Here is a 19,976-nt window from a genome sequence, read left to right on the forward strand (position 1 = left end):
TTTTGGGGTTCCTTGCTTTACGTTTGGGTTGCTCATTTTATTCCAAAACAATAATTTTCTTCCCTTCATAAAATATTTATATATAAAAAATAATGCAATAGAGTATAAAAATAAATTTATACAAACTATTTTCTACTCCATACCTCTCAAATTTTTTACCCTCCAACCAAATACAAATTAAAAAAATTGAAATATTTTTAATCTTTCCACATTTTCAACCTCTAACTAAACCGACCTGGTTTAGCGGCAGCTCTCCTCCCCTTATTTTCTCTCAATACATAATTTTCCCGACCAGAAAAACTTACTATTGTTAGCCAGCCAACAAGTTCCAAATGCCCCCACTACACTCTATACTCTACATTACAGAGTACTACTACACACATGCACTCAGTTAAAAAAACACAAGGGGGACACGGCTGCACATAAAAAATACAGTTTACCCCAAACCCAAAGGAATCTTAACCTTTCCCAACTCCTCACTCAAAACCCGCGAAAATCAAAACCCCTAAGAAATTAAAAAAAGAAAAAAACAACTAGTAGTTCCAACAAGCACTCAATTTTAAATTTCCAGTGCAATTAAGCGCCGTTACATGAAATGGATCGAATCGAAGCAACAAACGAGCTCTCTTTCCGGGTCGGGTTTTCCGGCCACAGTGGCCATCTCAGAGTGGAGCCAATCTCCACCGTCGAGCGCTCCGACCCCGTCAATTCCCTTCCCGATTTCATTCTGGTCAGTGTTCAATCTCATTTCACACCGCACTTTTTAAAATTATTGCTTCTGCTCTGCTCAGTTTGCTTGCTCAACTTTGGCCTTTTGTTGTGAACTCTGTGATACACTTCGTGGCTCTTAGGGTTTGGTTAAGATGTCATTGTGCTCTAATTTTCCATAGATTGTTGTAATTTTGTTGTTGTTTAATTTAGAACCTTTATTGCGTTTTGAATTTCTTGTTCAGCAATTCTATTAAATTTTTGTTGGATCATTTTTTGTTATGAGCATTTGGCACTATGAAACTTTCAAATATTGGGAGCTAAGTGAAGCATTCAATGTCAAATTGGACAGGTTATTAGAAACCTAAAGTTTCAAGTAGCTAACTCCTTTTTGTTTACTATAGTATTGTTTTCAGTCGCCAAAGTTTGCATGAATTTCAATTTTCGTCCCTAAAACTGTTGAAAAATGTTTCACTTTTATCCCTAAACTAAGAAATATTCATACCTATGTTTGCGCCTAAACTAGTGAAAAGGCACTTTAAAAAGTAAGTGTAGATGAAAAATGAACTTTATGCAAACTTTAGGGACGAAAACAATATTTTAGTCTTTTAATTATGCTACAAAAAGAGCACTCATTCTTTGCATTGATAACTTATGTAATTTCTGTTTCAGCCACCTGCATTTCCGAGGGAAACACCCAAGTCGATTAAAACGTATGTAGAAGAGACATATCTATCGCCTAGATTAGACCCTGAAGAATTTTCGCCTGAAAAGGTTGGAAGGCAGTGGGATTTTGATTGGTTTGGAAGGGCAAAAGTACCCCTAGAGCCATCATTACCACGCTCTATTGTGGTTCCTACATGGGAATTGCCATTTAGACGCCAGAAGAAAGGGTTGATGCAAGAAATATGGGAACCCAAGTCTGTTCAGGTATGAGATTACCATTTCTTCAATGTGTGTTATTGGTCACTAATTCTTCATTTGGCCTAATATTGAGAAATCAAGAATGGTTGCCATTGTTTATATTGCTATTTTGCAATTGATAATAAAACTTACCAAAAGAAATTTGGCAATATTCTTCATTGCTGTTATTATTACCTCCTCTGTTCCTGACTTAGTCTTGGGAGTTGGTTTATTATATTGTTTTAGGTGGATGTATCAGAACTAATTGTTCGAGCTCAAGACTCTTTGCCACGCACAGCTGGACCTCCAAAGGATTTTCTAAGGGGCAGCATAAATAACCGCCCTTTTCGTCCTGGAGGTTTGGATGAGTCCCAGTCTTTAGAAAGGATTCATCCTGAAGGTGCTTCAAATGGTGAATGGGTACGTGAAGTTTTGAATGGTGGCCCTGCTCAGGCCGTTACTCCAAGCTTGAAGAAAGGGTTGGACCTTGGCAATCTCAAGGTTAATTGACTTATCGATCATTCATAAATCTTTTGACAAATTACTCTATATAAAGATTTTATACTGCAGACTTATTAAATACAAGATCTTTTCCACTTCCTTCTTCTACAGGTTTATCCATCCTCATGGAATGTTTACAAGGACCAAAGTTCAATCAAGAGCACATCTGATGAAAAGCTGGTGAGTCTAGATTCTTGTTTGGGCTTCCTGGTGTTAGGATTGTCTAGACACCCACCCAATTGGACCCACTCGCTTGATCCAGACTGACTTGTCATGATTCGACTGGTTTTGATGGCAGTAGGTGGTTGATGGCAGTTTGTTTGTTTCCAGCAAGTTTTCCACCCAGATATGGTGGAGATCTTGAGACCTCCACCTCTCCCCATCACCACCAGCCCCATATTATACCATTGTCGCCAGATCTACAACTACCATTGTTTTTAGCCTGTTGCGACTGAATACACTCAAATGGTTGAGTTGCCGCTTTTGTTTAGTCGACAGCAGGTTTTGCCCTCCCCCACCTGATTTGCTCGGGTTGAGTGATGGGTTGAGCCCAAACTCAACTCAACTTGACCAGTGGACACCCCTACTTGGTCTCATGAATGTATGTTATTGTCTGATATTTTATGCCTGGGTAATGATTTCCGTTACTTGAATATGCAGGGTGAGTTATCTGTACAGTTTGATGACTTGTTCATGAAGGCTTGGGAAGATGATATTGTTCCTGAATATGAGGGAGATGGTACGTATGATCTGCATTTTGATATTCTCTTCATGGATGCATCTGTTTTTGAAGTTATGATATCATGAGCAAATTGACATGAAGGAGCAGAGCAAGGCTTGTTCAGCTTGGGCTTATGAATGACCCAGGTTGTCCTTGCATTGCATCAAGTAGATTCTTCTTTATTTATACGTATAGAAAAAGGAATATTCTTAAAGTAGTTCATTTTCATTCAGAAGGCTACTAAAAGTCCTCTAAACAGAGATGGTTGAGGTGGCTTGCTCATTGTGATTTTTATATCCAGCTCAAGGACCAAATTTTAAACTGACTAGATCCAGGTGGGGCAAAATGGAATTTCACAGAAGTTTTGCATATTCTGTGATCTGCGTTTTGCACTGGATTCTAGTATGTTTGTATTCTGTCACAATAGAACTGTTCTAAAAGAACAATATAGAGGAGATGAGATGAGAAGATAAGTGAATCTGGTCCCACTACCTCTTGTTTGGTGATGGTGCAGGAAGAGAAATTATAGACTGTGGGTTGCATGAAGGTTTTGTTATGAGTGGGTTGTAGCTGTGTGCTTTATATGTTCTACACAGACAAATCTTTTTTTTTTTTTTTCTCTGCTAGAGAAGTATTTAGAAAAGAATTTAATGAGAAAGATTAAAAATGACTACCCATACAATATTGACTTAACACCTAAAATCTCTCCTCTTCTGGAGAGATTTGAAAAATGGCCCTCAAAATATGTTTTTTTTTTTTTTTTAATCTCACTACTCTCCTCTTTATTTTTCATCTAGGTAGTGAAAGGGGAGAAGCAATGAACTTCTCTTTGTTTCGTTTCTCATAATCCAAATACACCGTCCAACTTTTTATGTGTGAAGGATTGAAGAACTATGGATTTTTTTTATCATCATCATCATTATTATTATTATTATTTTAAATATGCTTTTATGGATACAAGGTTTTTATTGTAAGGTTTGTGTGGAAAGTTTTAATATTTATATATTGAAATAATATTGGTGTATCAATTTTAGCTTGGGAAAGATTGGTTTGTATGCATTTAGTCTTTTTTTTCTTTCTTGGGCTAATGTTCAATGCTGACTTTGAAGGTCCATTGTCGGAGGCAGAGTCTGTTAAATTGGAAGATGAAGCAAATAACGCTGATGTGTCCAGCAGCCCAAATGAGCCTGAATTATCTCTATTGGATGATATCTTGTCAGTTGAATCAGGAGGATCAACAACAAAATTGGATGGCATAAGTGATGGTGGTGGACAGCAGAAGCAGCAGGTGAGTTCTCCAAATGTGTATAATATCATGTTATTTGCCTTGCTGTCTGCCCCTTTCGCTGTTGGTTATGCTGTTCTTTTATAAGTTAATCAATTGGCAGACTTGGGCTGTTATTGGAGGTGGTGAAGGGATTGCAGAGCGCTTCCATGAACTTGTTCCTGATATGGCTTTAGATTTTCCCTTTGAATTGGATAAATTCCAGAAAGAGGTATTGGTCAAAGCAAATCATTTTCGCCATCTGTTCATATATTAGTTTTCTATGGCAAGAATAAAATGGATAACCTAAACTTGCAACAGTAATTTTTTTTTTTTTTTTTTGGTTATGAAATGAAGCAGGGAGGAATATACTTTCCGCTAACTTTTAGGATTTTATTTTTCTCATGTTCTTAAATTTAATACCCTCTACCGGTCATGGTAGAAACCAGTATATTATAAATTTTGGGTCTTTTGTAGAAATTAATGTTGAGGCCTGTAAGAACCTTTTTGGTATATCTTTAATTTCATTTACCATCATTAAACCATCCATTGCATTTTTTTTTCATTGATTTAGTTCTAATTTTGTCATGTTTTAGAAGCTTAGGAGTTCTGGTAATATTTTGATTGTGCTACATTCCATTTTAAATGGATTCCAAAAAAAAGAAATATAATTTGCATTAAGCACATTAAAGAGGGCTGAATTGGACATTGCATTTTCTTCTTCACAACATCTACATATTATTTGTGATACAGCAGGTCTTCCTAGAAATGGCATCAAAGCTTTTGTGGTGTATTAGCATATATGTTTTATGACAAGTTTCATGCATGTGTAAAACCTTTGTGTGTTGTGCTATCTATTATTTCTTTTCTTTTTAACTGTAGTAGCTTGAAGGGTTATCTGCATCTTAACTAAGATTTATATTTTGGGTAATAATTACAGGCTATATATTATCTTGAAAGGGGAGAGTCTGTTTTTGTGGCTGCTCATACATCAGCTGGAAAGACGGTCGTTGCAGAATATGCGTTTGCTTTGGCATCAAAAGTATGACATGAGCTTTGAACTAGTGGTTTAATTTTTTAATTTTAAATAGTTAATTTAATTGAGTAGTTGAATGTAGCGTTTTGATTTTCAGATCTCCCGAATGTTGAGGATCTACTTATGTGTTAGAATAGTTATATTCAAGCATGAGTTGTTGTTGAGTTTTACTCATTTCCTATGCTAAGCATTTTTACTTGATCCTTATGCCACGCAGCATTGCACAAGAGCTGTATATACCGCTCCTATTAAAACCATCAGCAATCAAAAATATAGGGATTTCTATGGGAAATTTGATGTTGGACTTCTCACTGGAGACATTAGCTTGAGGCCAGAGGCTTCATGTCTCATCATGACCACTGAAATATTAAGGTCAATGCTTTACCGGGGTGCAGATATTATACGTGACATTGAATGGGTAAAGAGGCTCCTTTTTTTTAACAGTAATTTCCCCCCTTCTTGTTACCAATTAAGTTCTTTCATTACTTTTAATTTTGTGATTCTAGGTATTTCATTATAAATTAGTAAAAATATTTTCTTTATTAATTTTTTTTTTTTTTGGCTTCATTTATGAAACAGGTTATATTTGATGAGGTGCATTATGTCAATGACGTTGAAAGAGGTGTTGTTTGGGAAGAAGTTATAATCATGCTTCCAAGACATATTAACTTTGTTCTCCTTTCGGCCACGGTATTTGCTTTTTCCTAATATACATATTTAATGAACACTGCTTTTGAGATGAGTTGCTTCAATATCAGTGATGATTACTTTGATGGTTTTTCATAGCTTTAGTAATCTTAGAGGGCTGGCACTGCTAGTTTATTTGTTACTCACTTGCAAACCAGCTTTAAACATGTGAAGCATTTCATTGGAATGTCACATTTGTTAGCTTGAGGTCAGGGATTTCTTGTTGTTATGTGTAAACTATTGGTCATTTAAATTTCTCTTATATGTACCTGTCATTTCATTTATTCCTTAATTGTACACGTAAACTCTGCATTTATTTGCTGTTGCCAATTACACCAATTTTTGAATTTGTTTATCATCCTGTTATCATGAAGTACACAGCTCAGTTGTTGACTTTCTGATGATGTTAATGTTGATTCATATTTCGGGATAATTTACGGTTAAGCTTTGCATTTATGTACAATGTACACTATGTTAGATTCATTAAGTTGTTTTGGGTTCTAGTCTTGCTTTGCCGCTTGCTCAAGGTTTAAAATGCTACTTCCAGAACCTCCTTTTTTTTTTGTTGTGAATGGAGGTTCTTCCAAGTTAATTGTACAGATAGAAGCACCATCAATTTTTGTGCTGGGTAATTAGTGAAGAGCTTAAGTTACTTTGCCTAACAACATTAGAATCAGATGAAAAGGAAGATTTTCTTGTTACTTGGGTTCGGCCTATCTATATATTGTAAATGCTCATTTCCTGAAATTGTAAGGAAAAAAATTATATTGTTTCTTACAGACAAATGTGTTGGTTTACTGCATTATTAAACTTTTCTAATAAAAGTCAGCTCATGTAAAGATATGTATTAGTTGCATATCTTTGATGTTTAGTCTTTGTTTCTGCAATGTCTCTCTTTTTCATAGCCTCAAGATGTTATTATCATTTTACAGGTACCAAACACGTTTGAGTTTGCTGACTGGATTGGGCGGACAAAGCAAAAGGAAATCCGTGTAACTGGGTAAGTAGTAAATCTGTATGCTTACTGGAGTTCTTTGTTTTTTTTTTTTTTTTTTTTTTGTTCACAGGAGGGGTGGGGGGGGGGGGGGAAGGTCTTACTAGAAGCCCATTGGGACTATGGGCTACACAACAGGACGTACCCTCTCCCTTCGCTCAAACCCCCCTTCCCTGGTATAGGCAAGATTCACTTTAGTTTCATGATCTTGAGAGCTTTGAAGTTTTTGAAATTATTGGTTTTTTCTTGCTTTCTTTTCTTCATTCATGTTTGCTTTTCTTAAATAAGGATACAGCAGAAAGGGGATTTATATTATGCCTGTTGTGTTTGCTTACCTAAATTTCTGTAATTAAGTATGTTTTTGTTATCAGGACTACAAAAAGACCAGTACCACTGGAGCACTGCCTATTTTATTCTGGAGAACTTTACAAAATATGTGAAAATGAAAAATTTATGCCTGAGGGATTTAAAACTGCCAAAGATGCATTCAAGAAAAAGAATTTGATTGGTGTTGGTGGTGGTACTGGATCTTATGCTGGGGTCCCAGCTGCTATCGATGGCCGAGCTCAGAGACGTGAACATTCTAATCGGGGCAAGCAGAATAAGCATTCTGGGAGCCAAAATCTGGGTAACTTTACTGGGACTGTTGGGGGGAGTCGAAACTATGGGAACAGCCAAAATAACTGGGGGTCAAGGAGATCAGATGCTTCTCTGTGGTTGCAGCTTATTAACAATCTATCAAAGAAAACTCTATTGCCTGTATGTTAGAATATATCTTCCTTCAGTATATTACTGTTAATCATGCTTTTTTTATTTTATTTTTTTTAATTCTGGTGATTCTGAAAACGATACCGAGAACATTTTTAGAATTTGTGGTTTTGTAGCTCTGTTTCAATGTTTTAGAATTAGTTGTATGCTGCTGATTTTCTTTCTTAACTATAAAATGAAATGAAAACATAAAAATGCCTTTGGAAGATAACAAAGGTAGGTAGTTTTGTTAGATAAGTGTTTTATAAAGTGTTTTGTTTTCAGCCATTGAGTGTTTCCCTCAACTAGGAAAAAAAACCCTGCTCTTTTCGTTAGCTGTGTCACCTTCATTTTTATCAACAGAAGATAATATTTGTTTTTCCAACAAACATGAACTCATATTTCACTCTGATATCTATGAATTACTAGACTGTTTTATACAAATAGTGCACTGGATATAATTAGTTGCAACATAGTGTTCTTGAAGAGCTGCGATAGTGTTCTTGAAGAGCTGCGATAATTTAGAAGGGATTTTTGTTTTATTTTATTATTATTATTTTTAATGAATGATAATGTAGAAGTATTTTCTTTTGTTGATAGGTAGCTGTAGAATTCTAGCTGGTGCTTATTTGGGATCACTTTGGAATTGTTGTTTATATGATGTGCTTATGTTTGGATCATTTTGGGCTAGATTAGGGTAGCTTAATTTGTGTGAGTTAGCATTAAATTATTGACTGTTTCTTTGTTAAATTTATAATTTTTAAGAAATAAATTAGGAGCTTATTCTTGCTTTTGCTCACATGTGTAGGTGGTTATATTTTGTTTCTCAAAGAATCGCTGTGATAAATCAGCTGATAGTATGTATGGAACTGACCTCACTAGTAGTTCTGAGAAAAGTGAGATTCGTGTTTTCTGTGACAAAGCATTTTCCCGACTAAAGGGATCTGACAGGAATTTACCACAGGTTTGGTTGCTTACTGATTATTATTATTTTTTTCCAATTTACACCATTATTTGGGTGTTAGAGATAATAAAATAATGTGATGTACAGATTGTTAGAGTTCAAAGCCTACTTCATAGAGGGATTGGTGTCCATCATGCAGGGCTGCTTCCAATTGTTAAGGAAGTAGTTGAGATGCTTTTCTGCCGTGGTGTAATCAAGGTAAATATGCTTGTAGACTCTTTCAGTGTTGTATGACATTCAAATTTGGTTTCTCAAAATGATGCTTCAGTTATCCCTAATGCTCTTAGGAGGTTGAGGAAATGCTGCAATCCAATTCTTTATAATGCATCAGAGTTGAGGTTTCACTAACGTTATTTTTGTGCGTATTTGAGTTTTAACAGTCGGAGAAGCTATAGTGGGTTGATGCTTATCTCTGTTATTTTTAGGTTCTATTTTCAACGGAGACATTTGCAATGGGGGTCAATGCTCCAGCAAGAACGGTGAGGCTTGTCTGATGGTTTTACTTTTACCATAATTAGGAGTTGTTCACTGCTCCAGTATTCAATCGTTGTACTAGGTTTATAACTGACCTGTATGTTTTGCATACATCTTTTAATTACTGAAACCTTGAATGTTCAGGTTTTTGAAAGTCAATAAAACTGGCTGCTATTCTGATCGATCAAGTAGTTAGTTCCATGACATTCTAGGTTATAGTAACTTTTGTTTTTGACTTTCTAATTGTTGTTGCATTAGTAACAAAAACGTTTTCTGTTTGCAATGTAAGCATCAAGCTACAGATAAGCTGTTATGGTCATGCTAGTGTTCCTCAGCTTGATGAAGTTGTATGAACAGTCATCTATGAAGGATAAAACATAGTTGGGCATAAGGTCCCCTCTTGTCATCCACTAAATATGGCATTGTGTGTATTGGTGTATGGTTTTATGTCCAGAAGTAGAAACATCAAGAATTACTAATTATGACGAATTAGTTTTTATTTTCCATATCTTTATGTGCTATGCTATATCCAGTTGTAGGTTTGACATTTTTGTATTAGAATTTAACCTAACTGAGGTTTTTGCAGGTTGTTTTTGATACTTTAAGGAAGTTTGATGGCAAGGAATTTAGACAATTATTGCCAGGAGAGTACACTCAAATGGCAGGCCGTGCTGGCAGAAGAGGACTTGATTCTATTGGTACAGTGGTTGTTATGTGTCGTGATGAAATCTTAGAAGAGAGTGATTTGAAGCATGTTATGGTTGGAAGTCCAACTAGGCTTGAGTCTCAGTTTCGGCTGACCTATATCATGATTCTACATCTTCTCCGTGTTGAAGAATTGAAGGTACAATATTCAATTTATGCAACTCCTATCTTAGAATAAGGGTTTTGGATAAAATTCTCTATGAAAGCTGAGCTTCTTTCCAAAAGTGGTTGTAGCTTGGGCTATCAGTACAGATACTAGTCATCCATACTTATGTAGGACATGAATGGGAAAGCAATACATAGATATTTTTATGATATAGTGGGCATATTCTTCAGGCTAATCAGTGAGATGTTTTCAGTTTTATAGAGAAATGGTGGTTGAGGATCTGTATCTACAATAACCTTTTTGGACTGACTTCCTGTCAAGGTTTTTTTTTTTTTTTTTGGGAAAACCTTGCATGTTCTTGAGGAGTCTCCTTTAATAATTACAGTCCAACAGATTGTCTCCTGCATTCTATCATCAATCATTATTCTGCTTAAGTTTTTTCTCAGCCATTTCAACTAATCAAGGGAGTTTATTTAACCAATGTTGGTTGGGGGGACCCTAATTGCAGGTGGAAGACATGCTGAAAAGAAGTTTTGCTGAATTCCATGCTCAGAAGAAACTTCCCGAGCAACAACAACTTCTAATGCGAAAGCTTGCTCAACCCACAAAAACTATTGAGTATGTCAGCAGAATCTTGGTTATTAACGGACATATACTCTTCACAATAAATATTCTTTACTTCAGGCTTCAATGCATGCTAGTACTGCAGATGTTTTGTCTTGTCTGATTTTTTTTGATAAGTAATAAAAATTCATTGATAAAAAAAGGGAGACACACAAGTACACAGGGGGTATACAGGGGTGAACAAATCAAGAACGAACATTACAAAAATCAAGTAGATCCAAAATAGAAGAAAAAGGATGGTTCCTCCACAAAGAGAACCAGTCCAATAAAGTTCTAAAAAATAGAAGCTTGATGTCAGGCATGGAATGCTCGCTATCTTCAAAGCACCTACTATTTCCCTCCTTCCAAATACACCACAACAAACAATGAGGAACAACCATCCATATATCTCCATTACGATGGTGACCAAAACGACCTTGCCAGCAAGCTAATAGCCCAACGACAAACATTGGCATAACCCAATAAACTCCAAATAAACCAAACACCATATCCCACAACTCCAAAGCAACCGGGCAATGAAGGAAAAGATGGTCAAAAAATTCACAATTAGATTTGCACATATAACACCAATCCAAAATGCAAACCTTTCTTTTCCTTAAATTGTCAATTGTTAGACATTTCCCCAAGGTAGCGGTCCAAACAAAGAAAGCCACTCTAGAGGGAATCTTCTGTTTCCAAATGCTTTTCCAAGGGAAAAACTGCTCACTATGGCCAACTAGGAGATGATAGTAAGCACTAACCGTGAACCCCTTACTCTTACAAGGCAGCCAACATCTCTTATCCTCCCCGAACCCCCTTACAGGAGTGCAATAAATGGTGTTGATGAAGCTCCGGAAAGCGTCTTGTCTGATTTTGGATACCTAAATGTGTTTTCTCTTGTTCGTCACTTAATGTGTATATCATATCGTTAGTTTGGCCTCCTATGCATGGGGATAAACTGCTTAGCCTATCAGGGGTGAAAGCCCCTGGATTACTTAGTAATTGGTTCTGGCGGGTGGGGTCAGTTGCCCATAAAAGTTTAATTAACAGTGAGGATTGTTTTACATTATGCTCTGCGCAACTAATTTGAGTGAAGTTATCCTATGTCAACCAAAAAAAAAAAGTTAGTTCTTAGATGTAATAGTTGTGACAAGTGGATATTTTCCTTTATGCCACGTGTATGATAAAAAGCCCTCACTGCACTATAAATATATTAAAATTATTAAGAGAATTTTTTTCTAGATGAAACTCTGTTACCAAAGTTTCAACAAGGTTGAAAACACTACTTCAAATAAAAATTCACTACCAATAGTTTCAAGAAATTTAAAATAAGTTTCACTATTTTTAAAAAAGTATTTTAATCATCTACATATTTTTTTGTTTTATTAATAAAAGCTGGTCTTACGCATCGTGCTTGCACTAAGCATTAGTGTGTCATATTAAAATAGTTTGCTTTAATTGAACTCTATTACAAAAATCAATTTCTTATACTTTCGTGATTGGGTCGTACCCAGTGCACAAAGCTACCACTTTTGCGAGGTTTGGGAAAGGTCATGGTAGGCAGCCTCAACCCCAATTTATTAGAAAAGTTGATTATCGGACTTGAACCTGTGATTTGTCGCTTTTGGTGGAAGGCACTGGCATCACCTCTATACTTTCATCATTTGACTACATTAAAATTCTTTCTTTTTCGACTTGCTGTATTTGTCTTGGAATTTTCTCTTACTCCATTTTTTTTTTTTATGTTCATTCTTTAAAAGATGGTTTCTCAACTTTTTTGAATGCTGAAATAGCAATATATTAGTCCTGGGTTGGAAAAAGTAACACTTTTCGGCATAATAAAAACTTTTATCATGAAGAAATTAAGCACCTTGTTTTTAAGAATATGACTTTCAGAATCAGATGTGGCATTTCTGGCTGTATTGTGGATTTTATGCTGTTTTAATTGTGAAGGGGAGAGGGGACCATCTAACATTTATGATTTGGTTATGCACACACCCTATGGTCATGAAAAAGTATCATTGATGAATGTAAAGATAATTTATAATATCATTACATTTTCATTAATTGCATATGGTTTATCCTTTAATATCAGTTTATCTTTCTTAGGGTGGATCCAATTTTTGTCACACACCTCTGGGAAAAAAAGATTCAATTTTTGTCCTCTGTACTCACATGTTTTTTTAGATGAATCCTATGTACTTACATTTCCATCTAAGACATGAGGGTAAGGGGTAAGGGAAGGGTATTCGGGTTTAGTTGTTAGATGCCTACTTTTGATGCTCTTTTTTGTCTTCCACTGTCTGAAGCATGTCTGTTTGCATGTAGATGTATAAAAGGTGAATCAGCTATTGAGGAATACTATGAGATGTACGCAGATGCTGAGAAATATGACAGTGCGATATCTGAAAAAGTAATGCAGTTACCTGCTGCCCAACAATGTCTTACTCCTGGAAGAGTGGTAGTTGTGAAATCAACATCGGTTAGTTCCTATTTATACCGTATCCTGGTATTCCAATACTTATATAATTGAGACTCCATTAAATTTACTACCTTATAATTTCTTTATTCTTTTTGTTCTTTGTTTTTCTTTTGGGGGAGGGGTCCTGGACTGTGAAGTGTTGGTATTTTTTGCTGGCCTGCATACAATTATGTATTCATACACATGTTTTACTTAGTAAATTTCTTGATTGCTGATATTTAATCTAACCATTCATCATCTTCCAGGACCAGGAACTAATTTGGACCAGAACTGATACTATCTTGTGATATGGGTTGGTTTTGATTGGTGTATGATAACAAAAAAATACTTTTTGAACAAAGTGTGACTAAAATTATACATACATTTAAGAGAAAAAATGCATGAATAACAACTAGGATTAGACTTAAAAAAAAAAAAAAAAAAAGAGGATTTTCCTAGAGTCATAAATTTCTCTTTTAATTCATACCTGAGGAAGAAAATCAAGTTGACATCTTTAACCTGTAGTTTGATGAGGTGGCACTTCATATGTTTATATAGCTGACTGGTTCTGCAGTGATGACATTAACTCCCTTGACCATACGTTTAGTGGAATATGCTGTTAGATTCATAATAGCTGCATTTATATTATCCTCATTGAACTATATTATTAAAATTCCTTCATTTAGCTGTTTGGATATATGTAATTATGGGGGCTAAACCTAAATCATTCACAATTGGCAGGCCCAGGACCACTTGCTTGGAGTTGTTGTGAAAGCAATTTCTGCTAGTAACAAACAATACATTGTTTTAGTGCTGAAACCTAATTTACCAGTAACAGCACAAAGTCCCCTGGCTAGCATTAATTCACAAGATAAAAGAAATGCAGATTTCCCAGGAGGTTATTTTATGGCACCAAAGGCAAAACGTGCCCTTGAGGAAGACTATTGTTCTTCTGTCACTTCTCGCAAAGGATCTGGGGTTATCAACATAAAATTACCTCACTGTGGTGCTGCTGCTGGGGTGAGTTATGAGGTTCGAGGAATTGATGTTACAGGGTTTTTATGCATATGCAATTGCAAAATAAGAATTGACCAAGTTCGACTTCTTGAAGATGGTAGTAGTGTTGCTTACTCCAAGACAGTTCAACAGCTATTGGAACTGAAATCTGATGGAAATAAGTACCCTCCAGCCCTAGATCCAAAGAAAGGTATGACCATGTCTCAACTAACTTAAAATATCAGTTTTGGGGAAAAGTAACCTTTTGACTTGTGCATTCACTCTATATTGAATATGAAGCAAATCGTGTGTAAAATTTGATAGTAGCGTACATGTAAACACTTGGTGATTCTGTTTCAGATCTAAAGTTGAAAGACGTGAATCTTGTGGAAGCTTACAACAAGTGGACTGACCTGTTGGAAAAGATGTCAAAGAATAAGTGCCATGGGTGTATAAAATTGGAAGAGCACATTAAACTAGCAAAAGAGATAAAGAGACACAAAGAGGAAGTTAATGCTCTAAAATTTGAAATGTCAGATGAAGCACTTCAGCAGATGCCAGACTTTCAGGGTCGAGTATGTTCTCATGACATTCACCTCTTTTAATTGTTCAACTTTGTGGCAGTTTGATAATCTGAAGTAAATTGTGTCAATACTCAATCACAAAACATTCCGCTGAACATTTTATGTTGTGCATTTGCAGATAGATGTTCTGAAGGATATTGGATGTATAGATGCTGACCTTGTAGTTCAAATAAAAGGCCGTGTTGCTTGTGAGATGAACTCAGGGGAGGAGTTGATTTGCACAGAGTGTTTATTTGAGAATCAGCTAGATGATCTGGAACCAGAAGAAGCGGTGGCATTAATGTCAGCCTTTGTGTTTCAGCAGAAGAATACTTCTGAACCTTCTCTTACTCGCAAGCTGTCTCAGGCCAAAAAGAGGTTAGTTCCCCCTTCTTTTTGCCCATCATCTTTCTCCTTGTATCTTAAAGATCTGATAATTAGATTTCTTGCTGTACTTGGTAGATTGCTCCCCATTATAGTATGCTGTGGATGTATAGGGTTGGAGGATAGATCAGTAGCTTTGCCTCTACTAGGAGATCATTGTGGGGGGTTTTGTATAATTTTCTTTGGTGATAGCCATGAATTTGCAAATTTTGAATTTATCCTGGCAAGTGGTATGTATGGGAGAAGTTATGTGCTTATAAAGATCTGGCTTTTTGAGTTCTCATATTGAACAATTTTGCCCATGGAACTATTCTCTTTAGTGAGGTTATGTGCTTTGGCAGGTGTCATGAAATTCCTAGATGGTAGTCTTGAAAATTGAGTACTGATATGATGGACATTGAGGTTTTGCATTTCCCCCACTTTCTTCCTGGTCCCCCACCCCCACAAAATAAATAAATAATAAAAAAAATATTTATATAATCATTGTATTTTGCTATTTTCTTTCCAGATTATATGACACAGCAATAAGACTTGGGGAGCTTCAAGCCCAGTTCAATGTACAGATTAGCCCTGAAGAGTATGCCAGAGACAATCTAAAGTTTGGTCTTGTTGAAGTGGTTTATGAATGGGCAAAGGTTGTCTTTTAGAGCACTTAAATTAGATTTATCCCTTGTTTTTGCAGTGGCTCACCGTCTCATGCTGCTTTTTTTTTTTCCCTTCTCCTGGCAGGGCACTCCATTTGCAGATATCTGTGAACTTACAGATGTTCCTGAAGGCCTGATAGTGCGCACCATTGTAAGACTGGATGAGACATGTCGTGAATTTAAAAATGCTGCAGCTATTATGGGTAATTCTGCACTCTACAAGAAAATGGAAATTGCTTCCAATGCAATAAAGCGAGACATTGTTTTCGCAGCTAGCTTGTACATCACTGGAGTGTAACCATATCATAAATATGGAAATATGGAAGGGGATCTGGAGAAGCAAAGTATGGTGCTCTTACATGTGCATTAATCAATGACCTGCTCAATGTGCTCAAATTCAGCAGATTTTGTTGATCTTTCAACCATGTTAGTTTCTGATATGGATAGTGCTATAGATTACCTATCAAAAAAGTGTTAAGAGATCTATTAGAGCAACAGTCACTCATTCTGCACTTTTAGTTCAGAATGCTTACTTCATCTTAAAATTTCTGCCGCTTATTAGTTATTACAATCTTGTTAAGAGCATTCATGTCAATGTACAGTACTCCCATTTGTGTCCTATAGGTATATTTTGTTAGTAATTTGTTTATTTGTTTATTTTGCTGACTTTGTTAGCTAATTTAGTTGTTGCAAAATTGACCCAACCTGTTAATCCAGTGTACTGGATAGCTGATTGTTGTTCATACTTCGTGGTATAAAACTGAACATTTGATTCTTTTTTATTTATTTATTTATAAGTAAGGCAACCTGGTCTCCTAAATAAAGGAAAGCAGATTATAAAACTGAACATTTGATTCTATCTGTTAAATAATAATTTTCATTATTAAAAAACGTGGGCCATGTTCTTAAACATAACTTCTCAAAGATTCTATTGGTTGTTGGTACTGCAGTACTGCTAGAATAAACAATTTAATGGGCTGTTTGGATTGGCGATTCCATAACTCAATTCTCAGTTTCCATAACTCAAAAATGGTGGAACCTATAGCAAAAAAGTTGTTTGATAAACGATAACTTTATTTTCAACTCTGTTTTCATCACTCAATTCTCGAATTTTTGAGTTATGAGTTATGAAAACTGACAAACACATTTTGGCTATTTTTAGTTTCATAACTCAATGGTAATATTGTAATTAAACACACATAGGGGACCTACAATCACAACTTTTGACTACCTTTTGACTTTTTTTTCTTATCCTGGGTTGGCTGTTCGGTTCTTTTTTTTTTTTTTCTTCATTGGTTCAGTCTATTCTAGGTTTTTTTTTTTTTTTTTTTTTTTTTTTTTTTTTAAGCTTCTGTGAGTTTGGGTATTGAAAACAAAAACAAAAAAGAAAAAGAAAAAGCTACATCGGCTGACAGGTATGGACCCACAAATAGTGTGAAAAATATTGAATGATAGAAATTGGGTGATGATGCCAAATGGGTGTGAAAAATTGAGTGATAAGTGATGAAAATTAAGTGATGAAATTTCTTTTTGATAAGTAATAAGACTTTTATTGAAAAAAAATTGAACATCGTGCTCACGATGGTGAACACTTTGAACAAAGAAACAAATACAAGAAGATCAAGAGTTAAAAGAAATAGAAACTAAAAAATCAGCTACAGTAGTACAATTCGTACACCCCCAAATACGAGCCCAAAGAAACAGAGTACGAAAAAGTAAACATTTTAAATGTTCCAAAGTTCTCGCCTTGTCTTCAAAAATGCGGGCATTACGTTCTTGCTAAACTAACCACATTAAACATGCCGGGACCATGTTCCAAATGATAGAAAGACGCTTTCCAAACCAGTTTCTCCATATAAAGAAAAAAGATTTCACTGACCTTGGCATTACCCATTGAATCCCAAACACTGCAAAAACTTCACACCATAAGGCATGAGAGAACTTACAATGAAGAAGAAGGTGATCCACTGATTCCCCATCGCAACAACACAAACAACACCTATTAACCAAAAACTGACCTTTCCTAATAAGGTTATCAATGGTGAGTATCCCATCATTAGCTGTTGTCCATAAGAAGAAAGATATCCGTCTAGGCACCTTAGTATGCCATATACCCTTCCAAGGAAAGGCATCAGTGGTGGAACTAGCTAATAGCTTATAAAAAGAGCGCACATCAAAAACACCAGATGTAGTCAATCTCCAGATTAGCCGATCATCCCCCTCACCCCTCGGCATAGACGAATAAATAAACTCAAAGAATGAGTAGACAGTGGTTGCTTGCCAATCCTGAGGACCGTGACGGAATAATAAATTCCAGCTCCTACCTCCTTCTGAATTTGAAACAACCAAGTCAAAGACTCATGCTTCTTTAGAAACAGAGCAATCATACATGGAAGGAAAAAGTTCATTCAAAGGAGTAGGCCCACACCATGTATCATGCCAAAAACGAACACGGTTACCCTCCCCCACATTATACAAAATTTGGCTAAAGAACTTCTCTGATCCTTCTTTAATACTCCTCCACATCCCACACCTGTGAGCACCTCTTATCCCTCTAGTGCACCAGCCACCTCTTGCCTCTCCATATTTGTCTGCTATAACCTGATGCCATAATCTATGATTCTCTTTCCCAAACCGCCACAACCACTTCCCAAGTAAAGCCTTGTTAAACAGCCTAACTCTTCAGATTCCCAAACCACCACACTCAACTGGCAAGCATACCTTATCCCAAGCAACTAAAGGATATTTAAAAACATTCTCTGAGGCCCCCCAAAGGAAATTCCTCTGAATTCTTTCAATTCTTGCAGCCACAGCCTGAAGGATAGTAAACAAAAATAAAAAGTAGGTGGGAAGACTCGATAGGGTACTTTTTAACAAAATAAGCCTACCTCCTTTGGATAAATACAGTCTTTTCCATCCAGCAAGCCGTTTCTCCATCTTTTCAATAATAGGATTCTAAATTGATGAATCCTTATAGTGTGCCCCAAGAGGCATGCCCAAATATCTCATAGGCAGAGTGCCCACCTTACAACAAAGGATACGAGCCAAACCATTCAAATCCCCAACATCGCCAACAGGAACAATCTCACTCTTGCCTATATTAACTTTCAGGCCTGTAATAGCTTCAAAGAAAATCAACACCATCCGCACATATAATAGCTATTCCTTAGAAGCATCACAAAACAATATAGTGTCATCAGCAAAAAGAAGGTGAGAAATATGGATACCCCCACGTCTATGCGACCCCGCTTTAAATCCACAAAGAAAGCCACCATTTTCTGTCCTCTTCAACAGTCTACTCAACACTTCCATAATCATTAGAAATAAAAGTGGAGACAAAGGATCCCCTTGGCGAAGACCACGAGAACTACCAAAAAAACCTTTAGGGGATCCATTAATCAAAACTGAGAATTTAACTGTAAAGATGCACGCCTTAATCCACCTACTCCATCTTGCCCCAAAGCCTATCCTATCCATAAGGTAAAATAGTGCATTCCAATTCACATGATCATAAGCCTTCTCAATGTCCAGCTTTATTATAACACTAGGAATACCACTCTTCAACCTGCTGTCTAAGCATTCATTAGCAATAAGAACCGAATCAAGAATTTGTCTCCCTCCCACAAAAGAATTTTGAGAGTCAGATATCAATTTATCCAACACTCCTCGAAGCCTATGAGCCAACACCTTAGCCAACAATTTATAAAGGCTACCCACAAGACTGATAGGACGAAAGTCTTTGATATTTACTGCATTAATCTTCTTGGGAATCAAACATAGAAACGTGGCATTAAGAGATTTCTCAAAAACACACTAGCTGTGGAAATCTTTGAAGAAAGCCAATATATCCCCTTCTAAAACACTCCAGCATTTCTGAAAGAATGCCATGGTAAACCCATCTGGCCCAGGGGCCTTATCACCTTCTGCATCCTTAAGAGCCTCAATAATCTCCTCCTTCTCAAACTCTCTCTCTAACATATACCTCTCAGTTTCATCTAGACAAGCGAACTCTAACCCATCAATAGTAGGTCTCCAAGCTTTCGGTTCTTGATATAATCTCTAATAAAAATCCACCACCTGATCTGTAATATCTGACTCCTCCTCAAAGAGAACGCCATCCACCTCCACACCCCTAATCTGATTGGTTCGGCTATGGGAATTGGCAATTCTATGAAAGAACTGTGTGTTGTTATCACCCTCTTTGATAAACAGAGCCTTGGACTTCTGCCTCCAAGAAATCTCTTCCAAAGAAGCCAGAAAATCTATATCTGATTTAACCGCCAACCTTCTAGTCTTGTCCTCTTGAGTCAACACCTGCCTCCCTTCTCTCATGTCAATGTCTAAGAGCTCGGTCAAAAGACTCTTTTTTCTAAAAGCTACATCTCCAAAACATGCTTATTCCAGTGCTTCAAATCCCTATTAAGGGCTTTCGGTTTACAAGCTAGAACATGACTTGGAGGTCCCACAAAATGATAACCATTCCACCAATGACGAACCTTATCCACAAAACCCTCC

General features: G+C 36.3%; 2 protein-coding genes across 2 annotated transcripts; one reads left to right on the forward strand and one right to left on the reverse strand.

The window, feature by feature from the left end:
• Positions 1-303: 303 nt before the first annotated feature.
• On the forward strand, positions 304-16,243 carry LOC115985420 (DExH-box ATP-dependent RNA helicase DExH11). The gene is made up of 23 exons (XM_031108361.1): positions 304-730; positions 1,381-1,638; positions 1,858-2,112; positions 2,224-2,292; positions 2,773-2,851; positions 3,943-4,121; positions 4,222-4,329; positions 5,038-5,139; positions 5,351-5,551; positions 5,713-5,823; positions 6,753-6,820; positions 7,186-7,573; positions 8,370-8,525; positions 8,613-8,723; positions 8,951-9,004; positions 9,586-9,843; positions 10,319-10,428; positions 12,742-12,895; positions 13,616-14,081; positions 14,231-14,445; positions 14,573-14,811; positions 15,326-15,452; positions 15,547-16,243. The coding sequence occupies exons 1-23, from the start codon at positions 596-598 to the stop codon at positions 15,757-15,759; spliced, it is 4,056 nt and encodes a 1,351-aa protein (XP_030964221.1). The 5' UTR covers positions 304-595; the 3' UTR covers positions 15,760-16,243.
• Positions 16,244-17,819: 1,576 nt separating this feature from the next.
• LOC115951776 lies at positions 17,820-19,793 on the reverse strand. The gene is made up of 5 exons (XM_031068925.1): positions 19,539-19,793; positions 18,689-19,220; positions 18,486-18,583; positions 18,183-18,275; positions 17,820-18,062 (listed from the first exon to the last, which is right to left on the reverse strand). Exons 1-5 carry the CDS (start codon positions 19,791-19,793, stop codon positions 17,820-17,822), a joined length of 1,221 nt encoding a protein of 406 aa, XP_030924785.1.
• Positions 19,794-19,976: the final 183 nt, after the last annotated feature.

Source organism: Quercus lobata, chromosome 1, assembly GCF_001633185.2.
Source record: "Quercus lobata isolate SW786 chromosome 1, ValleyOak3.0 Primary Assembly, whole genome shotgun sequence".
Lineage (NCBI taxonomy): Eukaryota > Viridiplantae > Streptophyta > Magnoliopsida > Fagales > Fagaceae > Quercus > Quercus lobata.